A 23543-nucleotide genomic window follows, 5' to 3' on the forward strand; every position below is an offset into this window, starting at 1 on the left:
TATTGGTGGAGGGCGAACTATTTTCACCACAGTATTCAGTGTTCGCTACGTGGGCATCTGCACCTGGCAAACTCCAGTCATGTCAAAGAGGTAATGAGTATATTTTGATATTGCGTTGATCTTGCCAAGTGATCTTGCCAAGTGATCTTGCCCCTGTTAGTACCTCTGTAGGTAGTGAGAGTATAACCTCTTTGGCTATGATCTGCTTCACCTGTGAATGCATGCATGCGATAATGATGAGATGGATGATAAAGACAGATAATGATGATGAAAAAGATCAGGATGACTGTGATAATGGTTGTGATGATAATGAAACTTAATGATGACAATGATTGTGTTAAGGTGATGATGATCGGGATTGTGAGTGAAATGATTCAGAAGACGTAAATGAGAAGTGTCAATCAAGGTATGACTGGGAAGGTCTTTGTGTGTGCTTCATGAAAATGTGAAAATGTGAAACTCGTCCTGATTACATTGTTGTTGCTCCAGGTGACGCAAACGTTTTACATCAACATCAGCCCAGTTGATGACTCTCTCCCGCTGGTGTCCAATCTTGGGATGAGGGTGCAGGAGGGTGTCCGGAAGACCATCACAGAGTTTGAACTCAAGGCCATTGATCTTGATACCTCGGTAAGCGTCGTTAGTTCCCTTTGACTAGTATTTGATCCTTTGACTACCATAATTTGTTTGTGCCTGCATCTCTTTGAATCTTCTATCTTGATTTATACTTCTTTGTCCTTGTAAGATGTAGTATAATCATCAGTTACTGCCAGAGATGAAGCATTTTCTGTTTTTTGTATGAAGATTTTACTCTGTAAAAGTAAGTTTGTGACATCTCTTTACTCAGACTAGTCTTATTCGCCATTCCTCTTTGAAATTTGAATAAGATAACAAGGATTTTTGTTCAATGTGCGCCAAGTACTCACCTGTAATCGACTCACAGGCTAGTTTCTCTACTTTTGGCTGTTTGGGTTTTTTTTTTTCAATTAAAGCAAAGTTTATACCACATGAAAAGCACCCATTTAGTCCCTTAAATCCCATATGAAATGTCAGTGGGAGTGACTGTGTCAACAGCCACTTTTGTATGATATTGCATTATTTTGTAAGTGCTTAAAAGGAGTACCCTTTCTTGAATATTTTCAGTCGGCTGTCATACTTATTCTTTGCCTGGTCAGATAAATTCTTTAAAATTCACTTGCATCTGCCCCAACAGGAGACAACCATCATGTTCACAGTGTTCAACCCACCTTCTCATGGGACTGTTGACTTCACCCTGGATGGGGTCCGCTTCACCCCCACTCTGACCTTCTCCATGGCCGATATCTATGAGAATCGTATCAGCTACAACCACGATGGCACCAACACACTGTCCGACCGGTTCATGTTCACCGTGTCCGATGGCACCAACCCCATGTTTGTTGTGGAGCAGGGCACAGAACTGCAGACCACCTCAGCGCCACAGGTATGGTGATAAAGAAAAGAAAAAAAACTCTGCTGATAGCACAGGATGAAAAAACAGTAGCTCTGAGAAACAACTCTGCTGGAGACAATTTGCATCTTACGACAAATTGAACTCTCCATTTTTCAGTTGGTTGTTCAGAGAAGAATACATTCTGTTCAAAAATGTATTCTCTCTGGAAGATTTTGGATTAACATCCCACTGCAAACATTGACAGCATCTTCTCTAAGAAGACTTTATGGCCCATATTTACAGTGGTAGCTTAAATCAAATCCATGGTTTAACTTTAGTCCATGGACTGAAACCAGCACACAGTGGATTGCCGTTGGTGCACATCTATCCAATTGAACTTTGCATAATTTATCGCTATATCTAAACTACCTTTTGTGAATTACAGTGTATGTGTTTCTTCTTGTCTCTCGTAATGCCTGGGTAAAGCAGATACTGAGACATTAAGTTAAATTAAGGTGTCAAAATAAAACAGGATGCTTTTAAATCATTATTGCTCAGAATCATTCTTAGACAATTTATTCTTGACAATGCCTACAGATCTAGCTCTGATGATTATTTCTGTCCTTTGTCGTGTTGTAATGACATTGAGGTTTTTGTTGTCACATTTTGCCTCCAGGTCTTTGAGATCACGGTGATGCCAGTAGACGACGGCACGCCAAGAATCGTCACCAACAACGGCCTCTCCTACCTGGAGTATGTGGACGACAGGGTATGGCATCTTATTATCGGCTCTCCTCTGAACAGATTTTCCTCTGTACCTCTGTACCTACTGAACACATGCCCTATACAGCATTCATTTGAGAGCAATACGTTGTACTTCAGCTGCATTGGACATAATGCTGTACTCTATCTTCACTAGCAAAGCTGATTTTTTACTCTTCACAGTGAAGACAAATTTGGGTGGGAAAAGAAAGAAGTTTAGCCATAGTGGCATTTTATCTTTTGTCCTATCCTGAGTAAAATAGGACATTCATTTCCAATGATTTTTGGCATAACTGCAGAAGTCCTTAGCTGGTCAATAACTTTAACGTCGGTATTTTCGTGTGATTAATTTTTCGCACTGAGCTGCTCAAAAACATATTCGAGGGTTCTTGAATTTGTGTTGCACAATTGTCAACTCATTCATAATGTGCAGAGAAAATTTTGAAGATATTTTCAGAGGTTGTAGAATTCGCGCTAGCCAGAAGTTGCGTGAAATACACGAACATTAATGTATTGCGAAAATTTCTGCCTTTACAGTACATGTAAGCCACTTGACTGATTTTCCTACCTGTATTATTTGCAGGCCATGGGAGTACTTACAAGTCGTACCCTTCAAACTATGGATGCTGACACTTCGGATCGTGACCTGGTCTACACCGTCACATCACCACCTCGCCATGGATACCTGGAAAGTACCCTGACTCCGAGGGTTCCCGTCTCCACTTTCACACAGCGTAAGGAGCACAAGAATGACACAATAAGGCTCTTTTTTTTTTTAATGAATTTACTTGTATCTTCTCGTTTGATGAACAAGTACATTTTGACCGATAGTGGAGGAATTTGGAATATTTTTAGCATTTGTTTCCTAAGCATAAAAAAAGGTACTACTTCAGTCTACTTCCAATATTTAGTTGGCTTAGGAGAGTACATTTGAATTGAGTTATACCTCATCTTAAAGCTAACAGTCTGCGCTTTCAGAATCTGCCCTTAACTTAAAATCCTTGTCTTGTGCCTTTTTGTTGATTTTCTGATGCAAGGTCACAAATGACATTATAAATTTCTTGGGAGCTTATTCTAATGTGTTGCAAATTTCAGAGCAATGTCTAAAACAGACCAGAAGTAATAAGGGGAAATATATTATGTGATGGCATCATGTCATTCAGTGTATGGCTACTAAGATTTTGTTCTTACCTAATTTGTTGGTCCACAGAGGATATTGAGAATGGGATAATCCGGTACGTCCTGACACCAGGAGCTGAGTCAGAGACCAGCGACAGCTTCGTGTTTGACGTCTCTGATACGCTGCCGAACACCGTCATTGGGTCGGTGTACAGAATTCGCTGGTCCCTTATCCACTTTGAGAGGGCCCACTACAATGTCAGCGAAACGCAGGGCACCATCAGCGTGGCCCTAAAGAGAACAGGGAATATCAATCAGGTAAAGCAAGATTATTGACATTTGGTTTTTCTCTTGCTTTTACTCACATTGTACTTCCAGTTATGGCGTATAGCAGAGCTCGACACTCTTTTTAAAAAAATCTGATGGCCTGTTCGAGCCTCTAAAATCATTAGATCTGAAATTTTGGTTGGTCAAAAAAAGAAAAAAATGTAGTGGCCAGGAAAAAAACAAGCTAGTAATGTACAGTACGTTATGAAATCAATTCAACAACACCTCAAAGCTTTTGATTTCTCACATACTTTCTTAATTTCTTTACATGTACCACAGTGTGTTTTATGTCAGCTGTTTTCATCACGCTCATGTTAAGTGATATGGAAGTTTGTATTGGTCTTTATTTTGACTGTGTCATTGCATTTCTCCTTCCTCTTGTAGTATGCCATCGTCTTGTGCCGCACGGAAGCAGCTACAGCAACAGCGACGACAGCTGGAAACTCCCGCAGTGGCCGCAACGACTACGTGGAGCACGCTGGCCAGGTCCAGTTTGAAGAGCGGGAGGACACCAAGACATGCACCATCATCATAAACGACGATGACGTCTTCGAGGGCCCCGAGGACTTCATCATCGACCTCAGCACGCCGGCCTACGCCCTGCTAGGGGAGCCCTCGCGGGCCATTGTGTCCATCAACGACATTGAAGACGGTAAGGATGTTGTAATGACTGTACAGATTTGATAGTTCTGTGGGGAGAAAACTTCAGCTACCAGTACATTTTTTAGTTGTAATGATGTTGATAACGACAAAAATGACGACAGTGATGATGATGATGATGTCGATAATGAGGAAGGTGATGAGTGATGTGATGACAATGGTGGTGATGATGATGTTAATTATTTTAAAACAGTGAAAGGTGATGATTAAAGGGTGTGTACAGTTTTGGTTGAGGTGAGGATTTAGCTGTTAACGTTTTGCGATATATTTAGACACCACTCTATGAGATGTCAAAGAGCATGCAATTCTAAGGGGTATCAAAAGTTTATTTGATGAAAATCGGTTTTGAAAAAGCTGAGATATCCAAAAACAAGGTGAAACAAAGAGATCCTAATAAAGTTGTGGCCTGTCGCCTTTTATTATTATCACTTTTTGGGATATCTCAGCCATTTTTAAACCAATTTTCATCAAATAAACGTTGAATCCTTCTTAAGATTACATGCTCTTTCATATTTCATAAGAGGTTTCTCATTATCTCACTTAAGAATGTCCAAAACATGAATCCCCACCTCAACCAGTACTGTACAGTCCCTTTGATATGGCTGCGATAATGAAGATCAGAGGGAAAAAAATGGTGATTATCCAGTGTAGATGAAAAATTGATTCATTCTAAACCTTCTTTGTTGTTGTAATGTAACTCCACTCTTTCTCATTCCATCACTGTTCACAGAACCAAGCATTGAGTTTGCCCAGACACAGTACCATGTAAACGAGAGTGCAGGGTTCCTTTTTGCTCCAGTAGTGAGGAAAGGTTGGTATATTAACATAGAGTTTTTCATTTAGCGTTAATATGTCACAAAGATTGATGAATCCACATACAATTCTGCCGTGTTCTTTTTTTTTTTGTTTTGTTTCACAATTCATAATAGATTTATTTCAATTCCTTTCCAGATCTTAATGTTGATATGTTGTATGTGGGTGTTTATATTATCATTGAATTACATGAATCAATGAACATTTATGTAATGCTGATCTTCAAACGTTTTTGAAAGAACTGAGTTTGATAACTTTCATCGTATCTTAGTAAATTTTTATCACAATGCTACAGATAAATACAGCTGATAAAGTTAAAACACAAATTCATTGTCTGTGGGGATGAGACAGGATTTTTAATCAGAATTTACTGCAGAGACATATTTGTTATTGAAACCAAGTAGTACCAGACATTACCTGACATCTTATCCAAGCTATTCTTGATTTATGTAGCTTATCTCAGTAACCTGTCAATAAAACGAAATCAGTAAAAAACAAATTAATGTTTAATTTTGTTTTGTTTCGAATCTTCCTTTCCCAGGGGACTCCTCCTCCTCTGTGTCAGCGATCTGTTTCACCATCCCTCGCTCTGCAACAGGCAGCAGTCTGACCGGCCTTGAGTCTGGGTCTGACTACAAGACTAGGGGCATGTCGCTGGAGTACCAGGTAGTCTTTCCTCAAGGAGTGAACACAGCATCATGTGACATCAAGGTAAGCAATGATTTACATTCAAAATGGATATGGTACTGCTATGTTGAGGTTGTTCAGGATCTCTTTGTTATCAAGTTCTGAGGGATGGAATATGGAGGACTTGACAGAGGCTGGCAAAGGTGACTGTTTTGATGCAGAGATAAATCGCACATTTATGTACATCCTTATTCATTAGCACACCATGGAGAAGCTAGGATTTGGGACTAGTGTGAAGGGTAGAATTGCACAATGGAAATATTATTTCTGTCTATTTGTGCCTGAATCCAGATCATCGATGATGCTCTGTACGAGGAGCAAGAAGAGTTTGAGATCGCCCTGTCCATGCCGTCATACAACACCAGGATAGGGCCCAAATCTAGGGCTGATGTCATCATAGATGGTCCAAATGATGGTAAGAACAAGGATTCTGATGCTGGTTATGTAATTATTTCATAGACTGATCTGGGGATCGATTCATGTATGGCATTACTATGGTGTCCCGCGAGCCAGTTGCAATCTCTGTCATGCATTCACCATTTGTGTATTTGTTTGGGACACTGCACAAATGGCGGGTCATGCTGCCAAATTTGTTCAATTTACAACTTAGCTTTAGCACACAGAGCTGTGATATTGCAGATTATTTCTTCTTCAGACAAGAACAACTTTTTGGGAAGGTAAGCAGTTTCCACAAACAAAAGAGGTCAGAAAAGATAAAAAGGGATATATGTGTTTTCTTTCCATAAAGCAGAAATTAAGTAGCCAGTGTAGCTTCACAAACATCTTTCTGCTGTTAGAAGCATTGTTCAGTGTAAGAATTCACTGTGTCAGTGAAATGTGATGTGACATCAAAATATGAGACATGAAAGAGATGAAGTGAATGAGATATATTATAGAAACATGAGAAGGGACAAGCATTTTTGAGAGAAGTCTGAGGTTTTAGCAAGTGTACTCTGTCCAAAGAGTAGAGCAGATTGCCCTGACTTCATGGGTTAATCCATGGTCATTAACCTGTGGCAAAAATACTGCATATAATTGACTGACCATTTATGGGCCCTGGTTGAGAAATACTAGGCCTCAGCGGAGTGCTTTGTTCATTACATTCTCACAATTATCACCAATTGTTTCAATGCCTACCATTCTGTGAAACTACATTGTACTCACCACAGAGGCCATCATTGTATAGAATGACCCACACTTTAATTGTTTTACCTGGATGGTAACGGAATTGATGTTAGCTGATTGGACAGTCATTTGGTTACCCCCCCCCCCCCCCCTCCTTCTTTACCATAAACCTAGTACTGGAAATCAAGTATTTTCTCCACTATCCTGGCCTCTCTGGGGGTACATGAACAGCTAAACATACATACACACATACTGTACATCCTGTGATGATATATGTGTATGCATAAACATAGCATCTAGAGGAATACTGTAGAACCAAAAACATTCTCAGCATGATACTTCATGAATCACCACTAGCATGCATTGTATTGTGTAGACAAACACTTCCACATGCATTTTACTTTCACGAATATTAGCTCCTCACAAAATGAACTGATATAGCTTCATGCACTCAAAATATCCGGTTTTACAGTAAAGCGCATACTAAAGAGATGAATAATGCTCTGTCAATTCTCTTGGTATGTTGCAGAGTCTGTGGTCTACTTCGGGCATCCTAACTACATCTTCAGCGAGAATTCTGGCACTGTGGAGATTGAAGTCTATCGCCAGGGCAGTGACCTCTCCTATACATCCATGGTTTGGTGCGCCCCCAAAGACACCCTACCACAGTCTGCATCCCCAGGCCAGGATTACGTACCCAGCGCCAACATGCTGACCTTTGACCCTCAGCAAACAGTAGAGGTCAGTGTGTGTGTTTATGTTAATGTAGTGTACAGTGTTATGACAATGTCATGTCTGATTTAGGACTTTCCCTTTCTTTCTTCCCTCTCTCTTTATCTTACCAACTCAGACTTAATCGAGTAATGACACATAATCCCATTAGAGGGTCTCATCAGTGACAGCAATTGTGACATTTTTTTTTTCCCCTGAAGTTTAACAAATAAACTCCGTACTCCAAGCTGAGAGGCAAGACAAATCATACAGTTGACATCAAAGTGACTGTCAAGCAGCCATCATGATTAGAAGTGCTTACTAAAGAGATATATATCAGCTCACATTATGTTATTCATGTGTATATGGACTATTGAATACTATTCAAAGCATGTTTTGCACTGATCCTGATGTAAAGATATGCATATGCAGGGATTTCAGCTGCTACCACTTTTTTTCTCAGTATTATTGTTCAATTTTTTTTTTACTAAAATTACTGCAAGTTTCATAGAAAATATCAATTTGCACTACACTGTAGTTGTGTTACTACACATGTCTATTGCGAGAAAATTAAAACTATTTTTCCACCGAAAATACACTTCTTCTGTCTTCAGAGTACTGCAGTCCTGTCTGCATGGTTGGCATCCCAGTCTATATGATATGCGTATGGCTGTGTGCATGTCATATGTACATGGGTACGAATACAATGTAGGTTTGTGTTTATTTATTTATTTATATGTTTTATTTTCACAGGGGGGCTCCGTCAGTGGGCTAAACACTGTTGTTCTTGGAGGCCCTGCATGAACACATACATACAAATAAACACATAATAATTATACAATACCAACATCAAGTTTGCAGTATCAAATCTGTATATAACTTAACATACTATATACTAATATATATTAAACTCAAAATTTATCAAAAATCATTTAACAAATTACATCCTCCTATCCTTAAATTGCTCCTACCTAAAAAAGAAAAAACAGAACTTTACTTGGGCACAGTAAAGTGCCCTCCAAAATTGGGCTGAGAATGAATGTTTGGATGGGGCATGCCATCAGTTTATTAGTAGGCTGTTCCATTCGAGGGCTCCGGTGTATGAAAAAGACTGTTTCCCAGTAACAGCCACATCTGAGGAGCTAAAGGCACTGTTTCAATGCACACAATGAATGTGTCTGATATTTTTTCCCTCCTCCTCCTCCTCTTCCTCCTCGGCACTACCTCTCCAGATTTGTCGCATCACCATCGTGGACGACTCGGCCAGCCCACAGCTTGAGGGCAACGAGACGTTCATCGTCTTCCTCAGCTCAGCCATGAACACCAGGCTGGGCACTCCTTCGGAGGTGGTAGTGGTCATCAACGACACTGCCGACGATGGTGAGTTGCCGTTCTGAGGACCTTTCCTCTCCCATCTTACATTTTTTTCTCCTTCCATTGACAGTATTTAGGGCAAAGTATATTGTATACTGTAAAACCAGAAATTTTTGTGTTCATGAAACTTGCGAATTTCACCAAGATTTGCAAAAATACATGTAAAATACATGTGGAAGGTTTTCTCTACACATTGTAATGAATGCCAGTGGCAATTCATGAAAGTTTCATGTTGCGAATGTCTCTGGTTTTGCAGTATGGTGTTAACATTTTTTTTGTGGCTTGTTATTGTTCAATTAAGCTGTTTAGCACAATGCATGATTGAATGCAGTTGATTTGCAAAATACAGCGCACATTATCAAGCTACTTTGAGGAATAGATATTTGATTCAAGGGTTCAAGATAGTGGACTGTCAAGAAGAATAATTGTATATTGTATTGTAAAAATAATTATTCTGTGTGTCCCTGTGGGATGAGAGATTTGTTCTCTGAGTATTCCGAGACAGGAAGTTGGTGGTAGAAGATGCAATAGGGATATTATTAGTGATGGTGAATAATGAGTAGAATTCATAGACATCTATAGATTAATACACTGCCTATATATTCCAGTCAGGATAACAAAGATGATGGAAAGAATAATTCGGACTGTTATCACGACATGTATTTTGCAAAATTCAGCTGATTTTTGTGAATTTATGTAACCTAAAATTCCCAAGTCCTGCTGATAATTTTGTACTGATGTATGTGTTGTTATTCTATGACTAATATCATGAAAAATGCAGAAATAAAACTAAAACTGAAACTAATTTTGATACTTTCCTTCCTTCCCAGTACCCACAATGCAGTTCCAGACAACCCGAATGACAGTGGAAGAGAAGACGGGCGTGGTCCACGTGCCTGTCGTCCGGACCGGAGATATCTCGTTTGAGTCTTCCGTCAGGTGCTTCACCCGACAGAAGACTGCCCAGGTGATGATGGACTACGACGAGAGACTCAACACCGATGACTTCAGGATTATCTTTGCTCCTGGTGAAAAGGTACGAATAGCTAGAAAAATTGATCACTGTGGTTAGAAATGAGGGCTTATAGAGCACCGAAATGATGATGTCGCCGTCTTTTGTTGGAGCATGGTTAGCAACCGTTGTGTTCACAGATATTGGGCTAGATGAGGTTGTTTAGAACCAGTTTCCATGGCAATGAATGGCTATGACATCACACTTTGGTACTGTATTTATTGTTGAAGTGACTTGTGAGTTTATGAACAAATTTGTTACTTTAAAAGAGAGTGCTTTATATTCATTTTGCAATGTTATGGCAAGTTGTGTGCTATGACTTGGTGAAAGGTCACACCATTTATGTGCAAATATAAAATCCGTCATGGGTCAATGATTTGAACTCTGACCCTCTAAGCAGCTAATATTCATACAGTATATGTGATCGTGCATCACAAAACGAACAAAAAGTTGCACCCCTTGATTTTACATGAGGACTCAAAGAAGATGAAATGGGTCAACCGAGTCAGTATTGGGTTTTTCATATTTTTTGCAAGAGCTACCCTTCTACATTATTCTTCTGTTTGGTATCATACAATGAATGGGAAAATGAATTTTCAGCAGTTTTTCTACAACCTTTTTTTGTAGAGTAGTGAGTTCAAGTATGTCTTTAGAGACCCCTTTTCATTTCTTGATTACCCCTTTGTACACTCTTCACTTTCAAGTGTAATAACTTTTGAAGGGATAATGCTACTGCTTTGAAAGTTGGCATTAATCATGGACAGAATGTGTTTATAAAGCATGTGACAGTCCATTTCAATTGAGCTATACATCATTTTAAAGCTTAGAGTCTGCTCTTTCAGAATCTGCCCTTACCTAGAAATCCATGTCTGGCGACTTTTTGCTTGTTTTGTGATGCGTGGTCACATATTACCCTTCAGCTTGATCCTGACTAGCAGTGCACCTTATCAAGAAGACAGTTCACATATTTATGGAAACTTTTAAATTTTGCAATATGACAATGGTAGCTCTTGATTATCTGATACCTTGCCAGAGGCTTGCCTTATATAGCAACAACTACTTTATGTCAAGTATATAACCTTTTGTGTGCTTCAAGAACTGATTGGTACAGAGATTTCTGTGGTATTGTAAACACTGTATAAAGTCCCTGACACAGAAAGGATCAAAATGTATTGTAATATAGAAGAAATGGTTGCATTGAAGTAGCTCATCATGAAAAGGTCCTCAGAGAAAAAAAATGTTTGTAAATTTGGGCATACAGGTCTCCATCTGGCTTGTGAGACACCTGTGAACGCATTCCTACTTGTTTACAAAATGAATGTACATTTCACCCTGCCACCAGACTCCCTTGAGAATGTCACTGTGTAAAATTACACGTCTTCTATTCATGTCGAAACAATAAAAGGAATGTTTTGATTTGCAATCGCTCCAACAAAGCAGATTCCCACCTGGTCATTTGCCAGGTGGGAATTTTGTTTATGAGTATTGTTCTAATTTATTTTTAGTAACCATGTTCATCACAGTCACTGAGCAATCACTTGTGATAGGCAAGTTAGCTCCTAACTAAGCATAACATTCACACACGTGCATATCATTTGAACCTAGCTAGTGTTTGTTCCTGCACCTGAGAATTTTTTTTTTAGCTTTGTTTTTGTAATTTTCTTTATGTCGATTTTGTTTTGGAGAATTTTGTTTTTGTATGTTTATTTGATGTAGATTTTGTTTTTGTCATTTCGTTTTTGTCGATCTCGTTTTTGTAGATCTCGTTTTTGTAGATTTTGTTTTTGTAAATTTTGTTTGTGTGGATTTTGTTTTTGTGGAGTTCACATATAGTTTGACATGAATGAACTTAGTAATGACCTCTTGGCATGGACAAATTCACTCCTGTGACTCGTGACATAAAACTTTATTAACTTTACCATTAATGGTAACTCTGCAATCAATGATAACTACCATGCCACACTATTCCTTATAAAAAAAAACTAAATCTTCCATATTTTACCATGGCCCTATTCTTTGGAATACTCTTCTTACATCAGTACGTCAATTTAAAAGGCTTTATAAAAAGTATATTTTTGATGAAATGTATGTGAAACTATAAGTAAAAGTATGCATTGTTTCCACCTCTGCCTCTTTTCTTCTGTTTTCGTTGTATCTTCCACCTTTGTTTTATCAATTGAATTTGTCTGATAATTGTTCAGTTGAAATGTAATAATAATTGTTTTTTGGGGATCATTCCCAACAAGCCTCTTGTGTGCTTTCGATGATCCCTCCATTCAAAATGTATAAATTGTATCCAAGGCAATTGTGTTTTGATTTTTGTAAATGTTGTTTTGATATGGAAATAATTGAATGAATGAGTGAATCAATCAATCAATCAATCAATATCCAATCAAAGCCAAGAAATCACTAATGATTACCACTGATCACAGTGTTACCATTAATTGTAAAGTTACCACAGTTTTATGCAACAGGCCCCAAATCTCCCTCTGAAGTATGATTTTAATTTCATCAAGCTTTTGAAGCTACCATGTATAGGCCCTGTGAAGCATGTGTGGCAGTGGATACTGCTTTGATATCACGATCATTCATTTTCTTTTTACGTTTTTTTTTTTTGCAAGTGCTTAATGTTTCTTTCTGTTCAGATCATTTTACTCCCATCCCATCCAGTCATAGATTATTTTTTTTTGTGTGCATACTTGCCTCTCCTTTCGATGTCTTTTAAAGTCTGCCAGTATTATAACTGCTGTTAGTGTTGATTGTGAAACCAACCTAATGTTGGCAGAAGAAAGTTTAACTCTGTGATCATCACATGCACGCAGGTCAAGAATTGCACAGTGCGCCTGGTGGAAGATGGCACGTACGAGAGTGATGAAACGTTCATGCTCAAGCTGTCCATGCCATATGGCAGTGAGATCTGCGACGCCAGAATCGGCGAGAACCGAACATCCCTGATCACCATCACGGACAATGCTGATGGTAAGTGACCTTCACATTTATGACAAGACACAAAAAGTACATGGGAAAACTGTGAATGCCCTTTTAGTACCATCAATTTGGCATGTGTTTTTCTAATGAAATCAGCCTCGATAAGCCTTATGTGACCTTTTGCTAATTCCTTCATGTGCTGTATATGTATATTTTTATTCCACCAATTGTCCATGTAGATATGATGTGTAATATATGTAGGTAAATTTATATATTTCTTTAATGGCATGTGATGTACAGTAAAATGAGTTGAAATGAATAGAATAACTTTAGAGAAATGACATTGCAACCACAGGGAAATCCTGTTCTTATATATATTTGCCTTTGCACTCGAGTGTAATGTATGAAGCTACAGAGAAAAGCCCAGTTAATATCTTAGCCTGTTTGATGGATGCACAATTCTGGTGGAAGTGTTATTAACTAGAGTGTATTTTAAGCTGAGTACCTCGTATGTCTTGATGAGACTTGTGAAGCTGTTAGAATCCTTGTGCATGCGTGACAAATATCTATAGAGCAAAGGCAAGTTTTTGACAGATAAGTCACGCAAGTGAAGTGTGGTGAATTTTTGAATGGCAGGTTATCTATTGTGTACACTTCCTACCAAGGCAAAGGTCCAGATTTATGCAAATAGGAGAGCAATGACTACCATAAGGCTGTGATGCCGGCATTTGACAGCGAATGTCAGGGACAATTGAAAGTTCAAGTGCCCAGGATGCTGTTATCATTAGATACCCTTGTATTTGATCAGACTGCCCTTCTATTCAAAACACCATGGAATGGGTCATGTTAAGGTTAATGACTTTAAAAAAAAAAGAATGTCATCAGATGTTTAAATTGTTGACCATGCGATGCTTCCTCCTTCAGTTAGCATTTTTTGCTGGTGAATCAGAGTTCAGCTTTGATTCGTGTTTGCCCTAGAACCTTTGGAAAACTTTGGGAAAAAGTACTTGAGTTTTAGTTGTTCTTTAAAAACCTAACTAATTCACCAAATGTTGTTGGTCTTTTTGTGCGATGGTATGTGAAAAGTCAGCTCCTGATGCCCTTGATTTCGAGCTCTGTTCTCTGAACAAGTATGTCGGAGATCATAAAGTAAACTTGATAATATGTGACCCACTACAACAAAAGGATCCTAAAGTCGCTGACGGCTGAGTCGAGAAAATCGAGTTTGAAGTCACATCATCAAAATCGGTCAAAACAGTCGGATTTCTGTTTTTGACATAATTTTGTAGTCCAATGTTTTGTCTATTATCTGCTGAAATTTCCAAGCTAAATGATCAAAGGAAAGGCAAGAAATCAGCATTTTTTGTGGCCATGATTTTCTGACTTCCAACGTAACAGAAACGTGTCCGAAGATTTGGATTTAGCGCCACAGCTAGACTCCGCCCCTAGCAATGAGGGAGTGATCTTATTGGTCAGTGTGTGGCATCCTGATTACTGATTGGTCGTCTGTAGACCGCTGGCGCTAAGCTTGAATGAACATCGCGGAGGTCGCTAGGAGCATGCCTTCTATTGCCAAGCGGTGGAAACTGTCTCGCCTCCCCTTGGATCATTATAGCGTCGGAAGGAAAACTTTGAAGGCGTTTTTCCAGAAAATCTGATTTCCTCACCCACTTGACATGCACTAATAAAATCACCGATATCTCTGCAACCAAGTACTTTTATGAGTTGTGCCATAGATGAAATTAAAGAAGAAGAGTGAGGAAATAATGTCATGGCATTTTAAGAAAATTGTCCTTCCCGACTTTCAGATCCTTTTGTTGTAGCGGGTCACATATATTGATATCTGAGAAACTGAGCAAATAAAAAAGAATACCAAAGAAGACATAAGAATTTCTCAAATTCTCTGCTCACATCTTTCCAATATACCCGTGGAATTTTGAACTGGGAGCTCGTCATGCATGCCCCCAGAACATTAACAGGGAATTTCTAGTGTATACTTCAGTTGTGACATCTTTTTTTTTCCTCACACATCTACCCTCTAGCTCCGATGCTTCAGTTTGAGCGTATGGCGTACAGTGTCCGGGAACCCAGCAGCCAAGACCAGACACAGTTCGTCGACATCAAAGTCGTGCGCACGGGTGACCAGAACCGAACCTCTGGCGTGCGCTGCAGTACCCGGGACGGGTCGGCCAAGTCGGGCGTAGACTATGAACCCTACTCAAAGGTCCTCCGATTTGATCCAGGTGAGATCAGTACAGCAGATAAGTTTGATATCGTTGTATCTTCAATCGGCATTTCAAAGTAAACCTTTGCCTCTCTTTCATTCTTAAGTTTTGTTTTATCGCAGTCAAGTACACTGTATGTAGAACATATGTAGGCAAAGTTTTATGAAGTGATTTATTCGTGCATGCACAAGTGTGCCCTGAAAGGCACATGCACTATCAGTGAAGACTGTGAAGGTATTAATGAATTGACTGTTACTAGTCTAGTACTCAGTGAGATGAGAAGACTGTAAACGAATGATGAATGAGACATGTAGAGGAGCAAATCACATTTCAGTGTGCCCATTCAAAGTGGGAGTCTAAAAACTACAAGGATGCTAGCCTAACACCCCCCCCCCCAAAAAAAAAAAAAGAATATTAGTAGTTAAAAGTTAATCATGTTTCATACCATGTCAGTATAATGTTTCTAATTGTTTGGTACTTCATCATTTGTTGGACAATGATAAGTTCTGCAAGCAAATTAGAATAAAGGCAATACAGCTTGTTCATTTGCACTTCGTGCGTTCAGTCTACAATATATGCAGATGCTTCTTTAGATCATTGTACTTGAAACAATGCCATCAGTTTTCCCATTTTCTTACTTAATCAAGCTACATAGGAAAGCATGTAGTTATATTACGTGAATTCCCAATTTTTGAAAACAAAATTGTACAAATATATTATTGATATGTAAAAGATATTTACACTAAATGAAATAAAAACCAATCCAAAATATCAAAACTAAAAAAAAAAAAAAAGATAGCATACACATAATCTTACAGAAAGCTCTAATGTGCAAAGAAATAAACAATTGTGAATGTTTCCATGGCAATCAACAGGCGTGCAGTTCATTGACATACAAGTTGAGATTCTCTACAATGAAGACATGGAATGGCACGAGACGTTCTCCATCATCCTCGGACCAGACGAGCCGGAGAATGCCCTCCTGGGAGCGGTCAACGTGGCAACGGTCACTGTGATTGACGAGGAGGCAGCGGGCAGTGTTGTCCTCCCAGCACCACCAGTGGTATGTCCAGTACTAGTGTCTCCACTAGTTTTGTGTACCCAGGCAATGACGGTGATGTGATGACCTACATAACCCATACGGGATTTCTTATTGTAATGGTTTTGTGATACTTTGATGTGTTTCATTTCATTCATCAGTTTTGCTTTAGACCTCAATTTCTGCAACTTTAATGGCAAAATTGTGTCTGTATACATTGTGCTGACCATGTGAAATTGGGCCATGCCTAAATTATTGCTTCAAATCCTTCTCCATGAGTCATAAAAGTTAGTCACTGTTATTTTACAGAACACCATTGGTCATTCATATGGTGACCTGTGGTTGAAGTACCAGTCTTCCAATCATGGCTGTAATTTTTGATGTGTTTAAAATACATCACCTTTCCGTCTCCACCATTATTTGATGGTCAAACAGGTGATATTCTGACTTCAGGAATAATTCATGAGGATGTTTTTTGTTAAGCAATCTTACGGAGGAGTTGATGAAGTCTCAGTAGTGACAAGGAAGTTGTAATTTCTATATTTTTGTTGTATATTTCAGGTGGTTTCTCTAATGGACTACGATAACATTGCCACAGCTCTAGACACTGATCCATCTCCAGGGTACCCGCTTGTCTGTTGTACGGTAAGTCTTAAGAAATTACTCTGTGCTCTTGTGGTGTTTACTGAACATATTATTTTTCACCATCTGCAAAAAGTATTGATATCTCTTCCCACCCCCAACTGCTTTTGCAATTGAATTACAGTGGCAAAACAATGCCATTTTGCCCTGTTCTGTGAAAACAAAAATTGAAATATGATTCTACATGTACCCTTTACAGGTGTCCATGAGACCTGAAAGATTTCACTCAAGTCAGTCATATTGAATGTTTTCGTCTTTCCCTATGATCAATTTGTTGAATTTGTTTGGGCACAATGTTAATCGGAAATATGTGTAATTCTGTATCATTCTGACGTCTAGCATTTGTCCCATATATTGAATTGATTTATAAGGCCCTACTATTTCAACTACCAACTACTTTTGTTTGAAATGGTCGCTGTAATCATCCATTCATATGTATTTTCACAATGCTTATCATAGTTGAGTATGCATATTTAAAATGTCAGTCCACAAAACCAATAATATGGAATATCTCAATTCACCAAAAATGTATCTTATGCTTTCTAAAGCATACATCTGGAATTGAAGGAGATCGGTAAGATGTTGCTTTTATAGTTGAGATATGTCATTCCAATAGTTGAAATTTGTGTTGATGTCATTCATCTTTGCTTCATGGTTATCAGTTTGCTGTAGTTGTTTTCTAGATAAACTGTGCAAAACAAAATGAGTATACTTTTTTTGGTTTGCATGAATTCAGTCAAGTTGCATGCCATCAGTTGCAGATTTCCTTCCTTCAGTTTTCTGATATAATTGGTGCTTTATTTCTGTTTATCAGTTATTTTTCATGTAAAATTATCATGTGTTATATCAGTGCATTTTTGTCTCCTCCAAACATTATGTGTAACTTTCACTCGTGAGTTTCATTGGTATTCGGTATTTGCATGAATCTACATGTATCTTGTGATTCACCACTCGTTGTACATACACCACTGATGCCTTGTTGAAAGGTACTATGTTCCAGTTGTGTATCACGTTCATTAACTCATTGAGGACTAACTGCAGGGAATTCCAGTCACACTTTTTTGTTGCTCTCTCTTTGCCCTGTAGCCATGTGACCCACATTTCCCTGAGTACTCCATGACTCGCTCCATGTGCCTTGATTCGGGCATCAACATCTCCAGCATCCGCTACAACTGGGAGGTATCCACCCCTCTGGATAACGAGGGAACACGCTCACCCTTTGAGCGCATCGTTGATAGCACACCCTTCACCAGCTCACAGCACAAGGTCCTGGACAGCATCTACTTCAGCCGACACTTCCAGGTGCGGTGTGTTGCGCAACCCTACGACATGCGAGGACGAGCTGGCATACCACTCCGCAGCAACATCGTGACCATCGGCGCAGACAACGGCATCTGTCACACACCCGTCACGGCAGGGGTCTCGCGGGGTCTCCAGGCGCAGTCCTTCATCGCCAATCTCCGTTACATTGGACCGGAAGAAGAGGAGCATCCGAACACTCTCCACGTCTCGGTGGAGGTCCCTCACCAGGATGGAATGCTTCCCATTATCTCCACCATTCCCATCCATAACATCCGCTTCCTCCTGACGGAGCCTGTCTACCGCTCCGCCCACATCTGTTCCAACCTAGTGAACACCGAGCAGGGCAGCGGCCTGGCGGAGTACTCTTTCCTGGACACCGTCGACTACGACAGCATGGTCATGGGTCCGGGCTACGACTACCCCTACCAGTTCGACCCCAATGTTCGGGAGGAGCACACGCTCCGGCTGTACAACAACCTCAACCTCAAGAGCTGCACGTGGACCTTTGATGCCTACTACCACATGACGGAACTCATTGACCTGTGTGGGGGTGCCGTCAGCTCAGACTTCGAGGTGCGGAACGGCGACAAGAGCTTCTTGACTGTCACAGTACCACTCTATGTCTCCTACATCTATGTCATGGCCCCAACAGGTTGGGCATCGCTGGATCACAGGACTGAAATGGAGTTCTCATTTTTCTACAGGTATTGCCATCTTATCATCTGTTGTTGTATGCTAATATCAAAAGTGTCGTCTCGATCAGAGCAAGAAAACAATAGAATCCCACTTGTTTTAAGTAGGGGTTAATGTTAATACTATTTTTGTAATCATGAAGACGCATAGCAATGCAAGATATGAAGGATGTATATGTCTCCTGTTGCAAACACTGCATCCAATGATCGACTCTGCAGACTTCATGCGAAGACATGGTCCTCTCTGTTATCTAAGGTTTTCTTTCAAATTATTTGATTGTGTCTGTGTAGAGGTTTACATCAGCGTTCAGAAGTGCAGTCATAGCTCAGTGCTACAATGTACTTTGGTGTATAGCCAGTGCACTGATTACAATGAATGGACTGTATCCTACCCCTAAAGTGGTGTCATTTGGTGAAATAGGGTTCATTTCTAAAATCCAGAGTGCATGATAGTGTCAGTGAACTCTTCATGTGGGATCAGTGACAGTCATCTTTTGTGTGAGTTTTGTAGCTGATGTGTAGTAGGTCAAACTTGTTTCTCCATGCAAGCCTGCAATTTGTGTGATCTCAACAGTCACGTGCAATGGTCAGTTGGAACAACCGCTGTGTTATGTCATCTACAGTTGGCTAAAGTTCATTTCAGTCTCTCGCCACTATAAAATAAACAGCAGATTTTGTGGATAATCCACAAAAGAATAGGGCTTGTTTTCTAATCTGCATGGGCACCATGTTTGCTAGTGTTCATTGTTAAAGTCGGGTGTTTAATTTCATTGATCATGCAGATATTCGACTCTGACATTATCTCCACTTTTCTGCTCTTTATTCTCCTTCTTTCGGGGAGGGGGTGTTAATCAGTACTGTTCTGATTACTTGACTCAGTGGTGATGAAGTCAAGCAGATAACACTTTATCCATGAATTAAGAGTAGTATACCCAGCATTTAACAATTTGACAGCTTAGCAGAGGTTAGCTGTTTACAGTTAGAGTCAGTTTTGTTTGAACTTTGGATCAGGTATGTCTGGACCAGTCTGGACTGGGAATTTCTTGGGCGATAAGAGGATAAAGTGACCTTTGGAATACCAGGCACTTGACCATTTAGTGTGAACAGACCTTATCTTCATATATTATGCCACTGGGATCTTCTCGCATCTACATTTGGAAGATCTGATAAATATCAAAGTCAATTTGATTTGAAAGGCCTTGAGATATGGCATCCTTTGCATCTTTTACCGACAGTATTGATGTAGACATTGTTAAAGTGTGTTGACATTGTTGTAAGATACTCATGATTTTAATGATTTGATATGGTTCATGCTTGTTACAGAATAGTGTATCTTCATTGTACCTCACAAATGCACAGTTTAATTTACTCAAATGAGTAGGCCAAAAGGTGACTTTCCTCTATTTCCAGTGTTGACTCGGTAGTTCTGGGAATAGATGATTCTTTTCCTCCAATGATTTGTTAACAGACATTCAACACCTCTTTATATTGTGATAACAGTTTGATCATTTCATTGATTTATTTACCCCTGTGCAGTACAATCCTGTGGCGCACTGGCCTTGAAACGGAGAGCGTGTTGAGCGGCCGACTTCAAGTCCTTCGGATTTGGATTGGAGATAATGGCAACCTTGTCATTGATTTCAAGACTACCACCAAATTTAGAGGTAGGGACAAGTCTTCAAACAGTGACTTGATGAATAATCAATGAAACTGATGATTCAGACACACAGACTTGTTCTTTTAGAAATAACCATCAATTACTCTTCATTTTGTATGTATGTTTGTGGGTGGGTGTTGTGAAGGAAAGTGAAATACGGTCAAACTTGCCTAAGTCGAATCTATGTGGACTGAAGAAATAGCTTAGACTTAGAGAAAATTGGGCTTATGAGGGATTAAAATCAATAGAATATAAGAGAAGAGGACTTAAAAAGACCTTTGGCTTTTGCGAGTTTTCCTTTAGTAATAAGTAAGGTTGACTGTAGAATCAAATTATGGATGTGCTATAATTAGAACTGAGCAATTACTTAAAGATGACAGGAACAGAAGTGTAAAAATGTAAAAAACTTTGCTATGAATGCTACACTTCACACTGCTACAGGAATATTTAATGAAAAGCTGAAATTTCTATATCAATGCTGTACGCTGATTATTTTTCATGTGTAGGTCAGTTTGTCATCAACCATCACACCCTCGACAACTACAAGTCTCGTGTAGTCCCACCCCTCGAGCTTGGTGTTGCATTTGAGTTGGAGCTCCTCTGGAGTGAAGGGACTTTTGACAGCCCACAGCAACTATGGCGAGCCACAAGTGCATACAACAGAAAGGTGAGAAAAATTGCTGCCCAATTACGCATTAAGACCTTCTTCTGTTCTCTCGTGTAGTAGAGTTCATTCAGTAAATATAGATATTTCCCTAACCAAGTGTTCATCATGTTGGTCCAAATTGGCTCTAAAATATGCATTTCCCTCACCTGGTGAAGTTTTGGACCATCAAATTTGTAAGTGCCAGACGAAAGGCTTTCCATGCTTCCACCCTTAAGGTACGAGAGGCATTTTTTGTTTCTGTGAGCAACGCCATAGTCTCATATTCTGTCATTAGTAATCTTAGTTCAATGGAACAAAGTTGAACATGGTTCTTAATTTGATCTAATGCTCATGAACCAGCTGAAGAGGCATGACATAACAATTTGCCATTGTTTTTTAGTATGCTCAAGATTCCTGATTTGCACAAAATCGCAGCTTTGTACATCATTCTTATCATCACTTGATTCTGTGTTGCGTAGTGGAGCTACTTGATGTACTGCATGGAGTAAATTTACCAGGATGAATGCTTTGCAATCTGTTATTCATTGTCGATGGTCATGAAGGTCAGGTTATTGGATCAATGGGAACCAGATTTTGGTGATCCTGTTTGTTCTGTGCAATTTGCAAATATAATGTTTCTGCATTTTTGCTATGATTTCATGTTGTGCTGTAAGAATTATTCTTGGATATTCCAGTGATATGAGCATAGATTTTCAGCAGTCATACCATTTTTTTTTCCTGCTTTACAAAAGCAATCTTTGTATGTGAGGAATCATCCCACAAGTCTTGCAAAGAATTTTGTAAAACGTGATGACCTTTCGATGCCTTTTCTCTTTGTAAACACAAGTTAAGCCATGAATCAGCAGTCACTATCGCGAATAAGATATCACAGCATTTATCGAGTGATTACATAACATTGTTTATCTTGCACTTCTCCATTCTCTCACCACTGATCTGATCTGATTGTTGCATATTTACCACTACCCTAGGACTACTCCGGCGATTACATCATCGAGCTGATTCCGTGCACAGCCACTCCGACACAGTCTTACAACCCGTCTCCAGATTTGCCCATTGTGTGCACGGCACACCCACCTGAAAAGTAAGCGCTGTCCCTTGGCCAACTTTTTGACTAAATCCATGAAAACCCCCATTTAGAGTGTTACAAATGTTTTCTTTCTTTTCTTTTTTTGTCGAAATTCTTGCAGAAATATTATTCTTAAATCAACTTCTTAAAGTTGTTGTATTTTAGTATGTCACAAATCTCCTGTTGATGTTGTTTTAATCAAAGTGTTAACGACATGCATAGTCATGTCCTGAGGATGGAATGTTTGACAAAGCTGAGAAGTAAACACGAAAATTACTGTTAAATATTCAAACACTAATTTTGAACGTGTTTAAGTTTTAGGTTTGTTGGTGTATATTTTTCTTAATGTTTTTATTCATGCAACAAGTAAGTTGGACTGTTATAGTCAGGTATCTGTCACAGTGCAAGGGGTGGGAAAGTGACAACAAGGAATAGCTTTTTACTCAGAGTTTTTTCCATAGTAGCCAGAATGTATGCAATATGAAATGATTAATTAGGATAATGTGAGATGGTATGTGAGAAAAAAATAAAGAACCTAGTAACAACAACAACAACAAAATCGTGGTTGTAGGATCTCAATTATCAAAGTTGTAATGTACTCTGTGTATCTACTAGATGGAAGCAAAACAACACTTTTGCCTAAAGTGCTCTGTACATTACCGATTACTCTAACCCTCACTCTTCTTTCTTTTTTTTCCCCTTTCCCCCAAGGTTCGTGGTTCCTATAGCATTCCAACAAACAAATCGCCCCGTGCCAGTGGTGTACTCCCTGAACACCGAGTTCCACCTGATGAACAATGAGAAGGTATTCATGATGAACCCCATCGAAGCCACTATGACCCTTGGAGAGATGGACTACAGAGGAGCTTTCTCCAAAGGTATGTTTTTGAGAATGTCCCTGAATGATGTACCCCCCCCCCCATGTACTACAAAGGAGCTTTCTACAAAAGTATTTTTAGAAGGTCCCTGAACTTTCCCCACCCAAAAAGAATTACAGAGGAATTCTTTCTAAAGCTACAAGTATGCTTTTTAAAAAAGTTCCCACCCCAAGATGGACAACAGAGGAGCTGTTTTTGAGAAAGTTCCTGAACTTTTACCCCCTCCCAACCCAAGATGGACTACAGAGGAGCTCTTATGAAATGTATGTTTTTGAGAAGGTCCCTGAACTTTACCCTCTTCCCACCACCCTCCCTCCCCCCCCAAAAAAAAAATAAAAATAAAAATAAAAATAAAATGAAATAAAAAATGAAATAAAATAGATAAGAGCTGTGTTACCTGTAGCATATTTGAAGATGTGAGTAGTGTATTATTGAACTGCTGTGAA

At 39.3% G+C, this 23543-nt stretch overlaps 1 protein-coding gene across 1 annotated transcript in view; it reads left to right on the top strand.

Annotated features, from left to right (window-relative positions):
• LOC139729721 (extracellular matrix organizing protein FRAS1-like) overlaps positions 1–23543 on the top strand; it is a 230223-nt gene that overhangs the window by 196677 nt on the left and 10003 nt on the right. The window contains exons 41-61 of the mRNA XM_071640650.1: positions 490–630; positions 1214–1462; positions 2088–2180; positions 2757–2907; positions 3384–3610; positions 4004–4271; positions 5010–5090; positions 5634–5803; positions 6071–6194; positions 7434–7645; positions 8848–8995; positions 9820–10025; positions 12824–12980; positions 14972–15172; positions 16030–16217; positions 16755–16838; positions 17922–18841; positions 20366–20493; positions 20993–21153; positions 22122–22234; positions 22931–23097. Coding sequence (XP_071496751.1) covers positions 490–630; positions 1214–1462; positions 2088–2180; positions 2757–2907; positions 3384–3610; positions 4004–4271; positions 5010–5090; positions 5634–5803; positions 6071–6194; positions 7434–7645; positions 8848–8995; positions 9820–10025; positions 12824–12980; positions 14972–15172; positions 16030–16217; positions 16755–16838; positions 17922–18841; positions 20366–20493; positions 20993–21153; positions 22122–22234; positions 22931–23097 — 4189 coding nt within the window. The remainder of the gene's footprint in view (positions 1–489; positions 631–1213; positions 1463–2087; positions 2181–2756; positions 2908–3383; positions 3611–4003; positions 4272–5009; positions 5091–5633; positions 5804–6070; positions 6195–7433; positions 7646–8847; positions 8996–9819; positions 10026–12823; positions 12981–14971; positions 15173–16029; positions 16218–16754; positions 16839–17921; positions 18842–20365; positions 20494–20992; positions 21154–22121; positions 22235–22930; positions 23098–23543) is intronic.

Source organism: Diadema antillarum, unplaced genomic scaffold (assembly GCF_040938485.1).
Source record: "Diadema antillarum isolate AM-2024a unplaced genomic scaffold, OU_Dant_1.0 seq00000254_RagTag, whole genome shotgun sequence".
NCBI lineage: Eukaryota > Metazoa > Echinodermata > Echinoidea > Diadematoida > Diadematidae > Diadema > Diadema antillarum.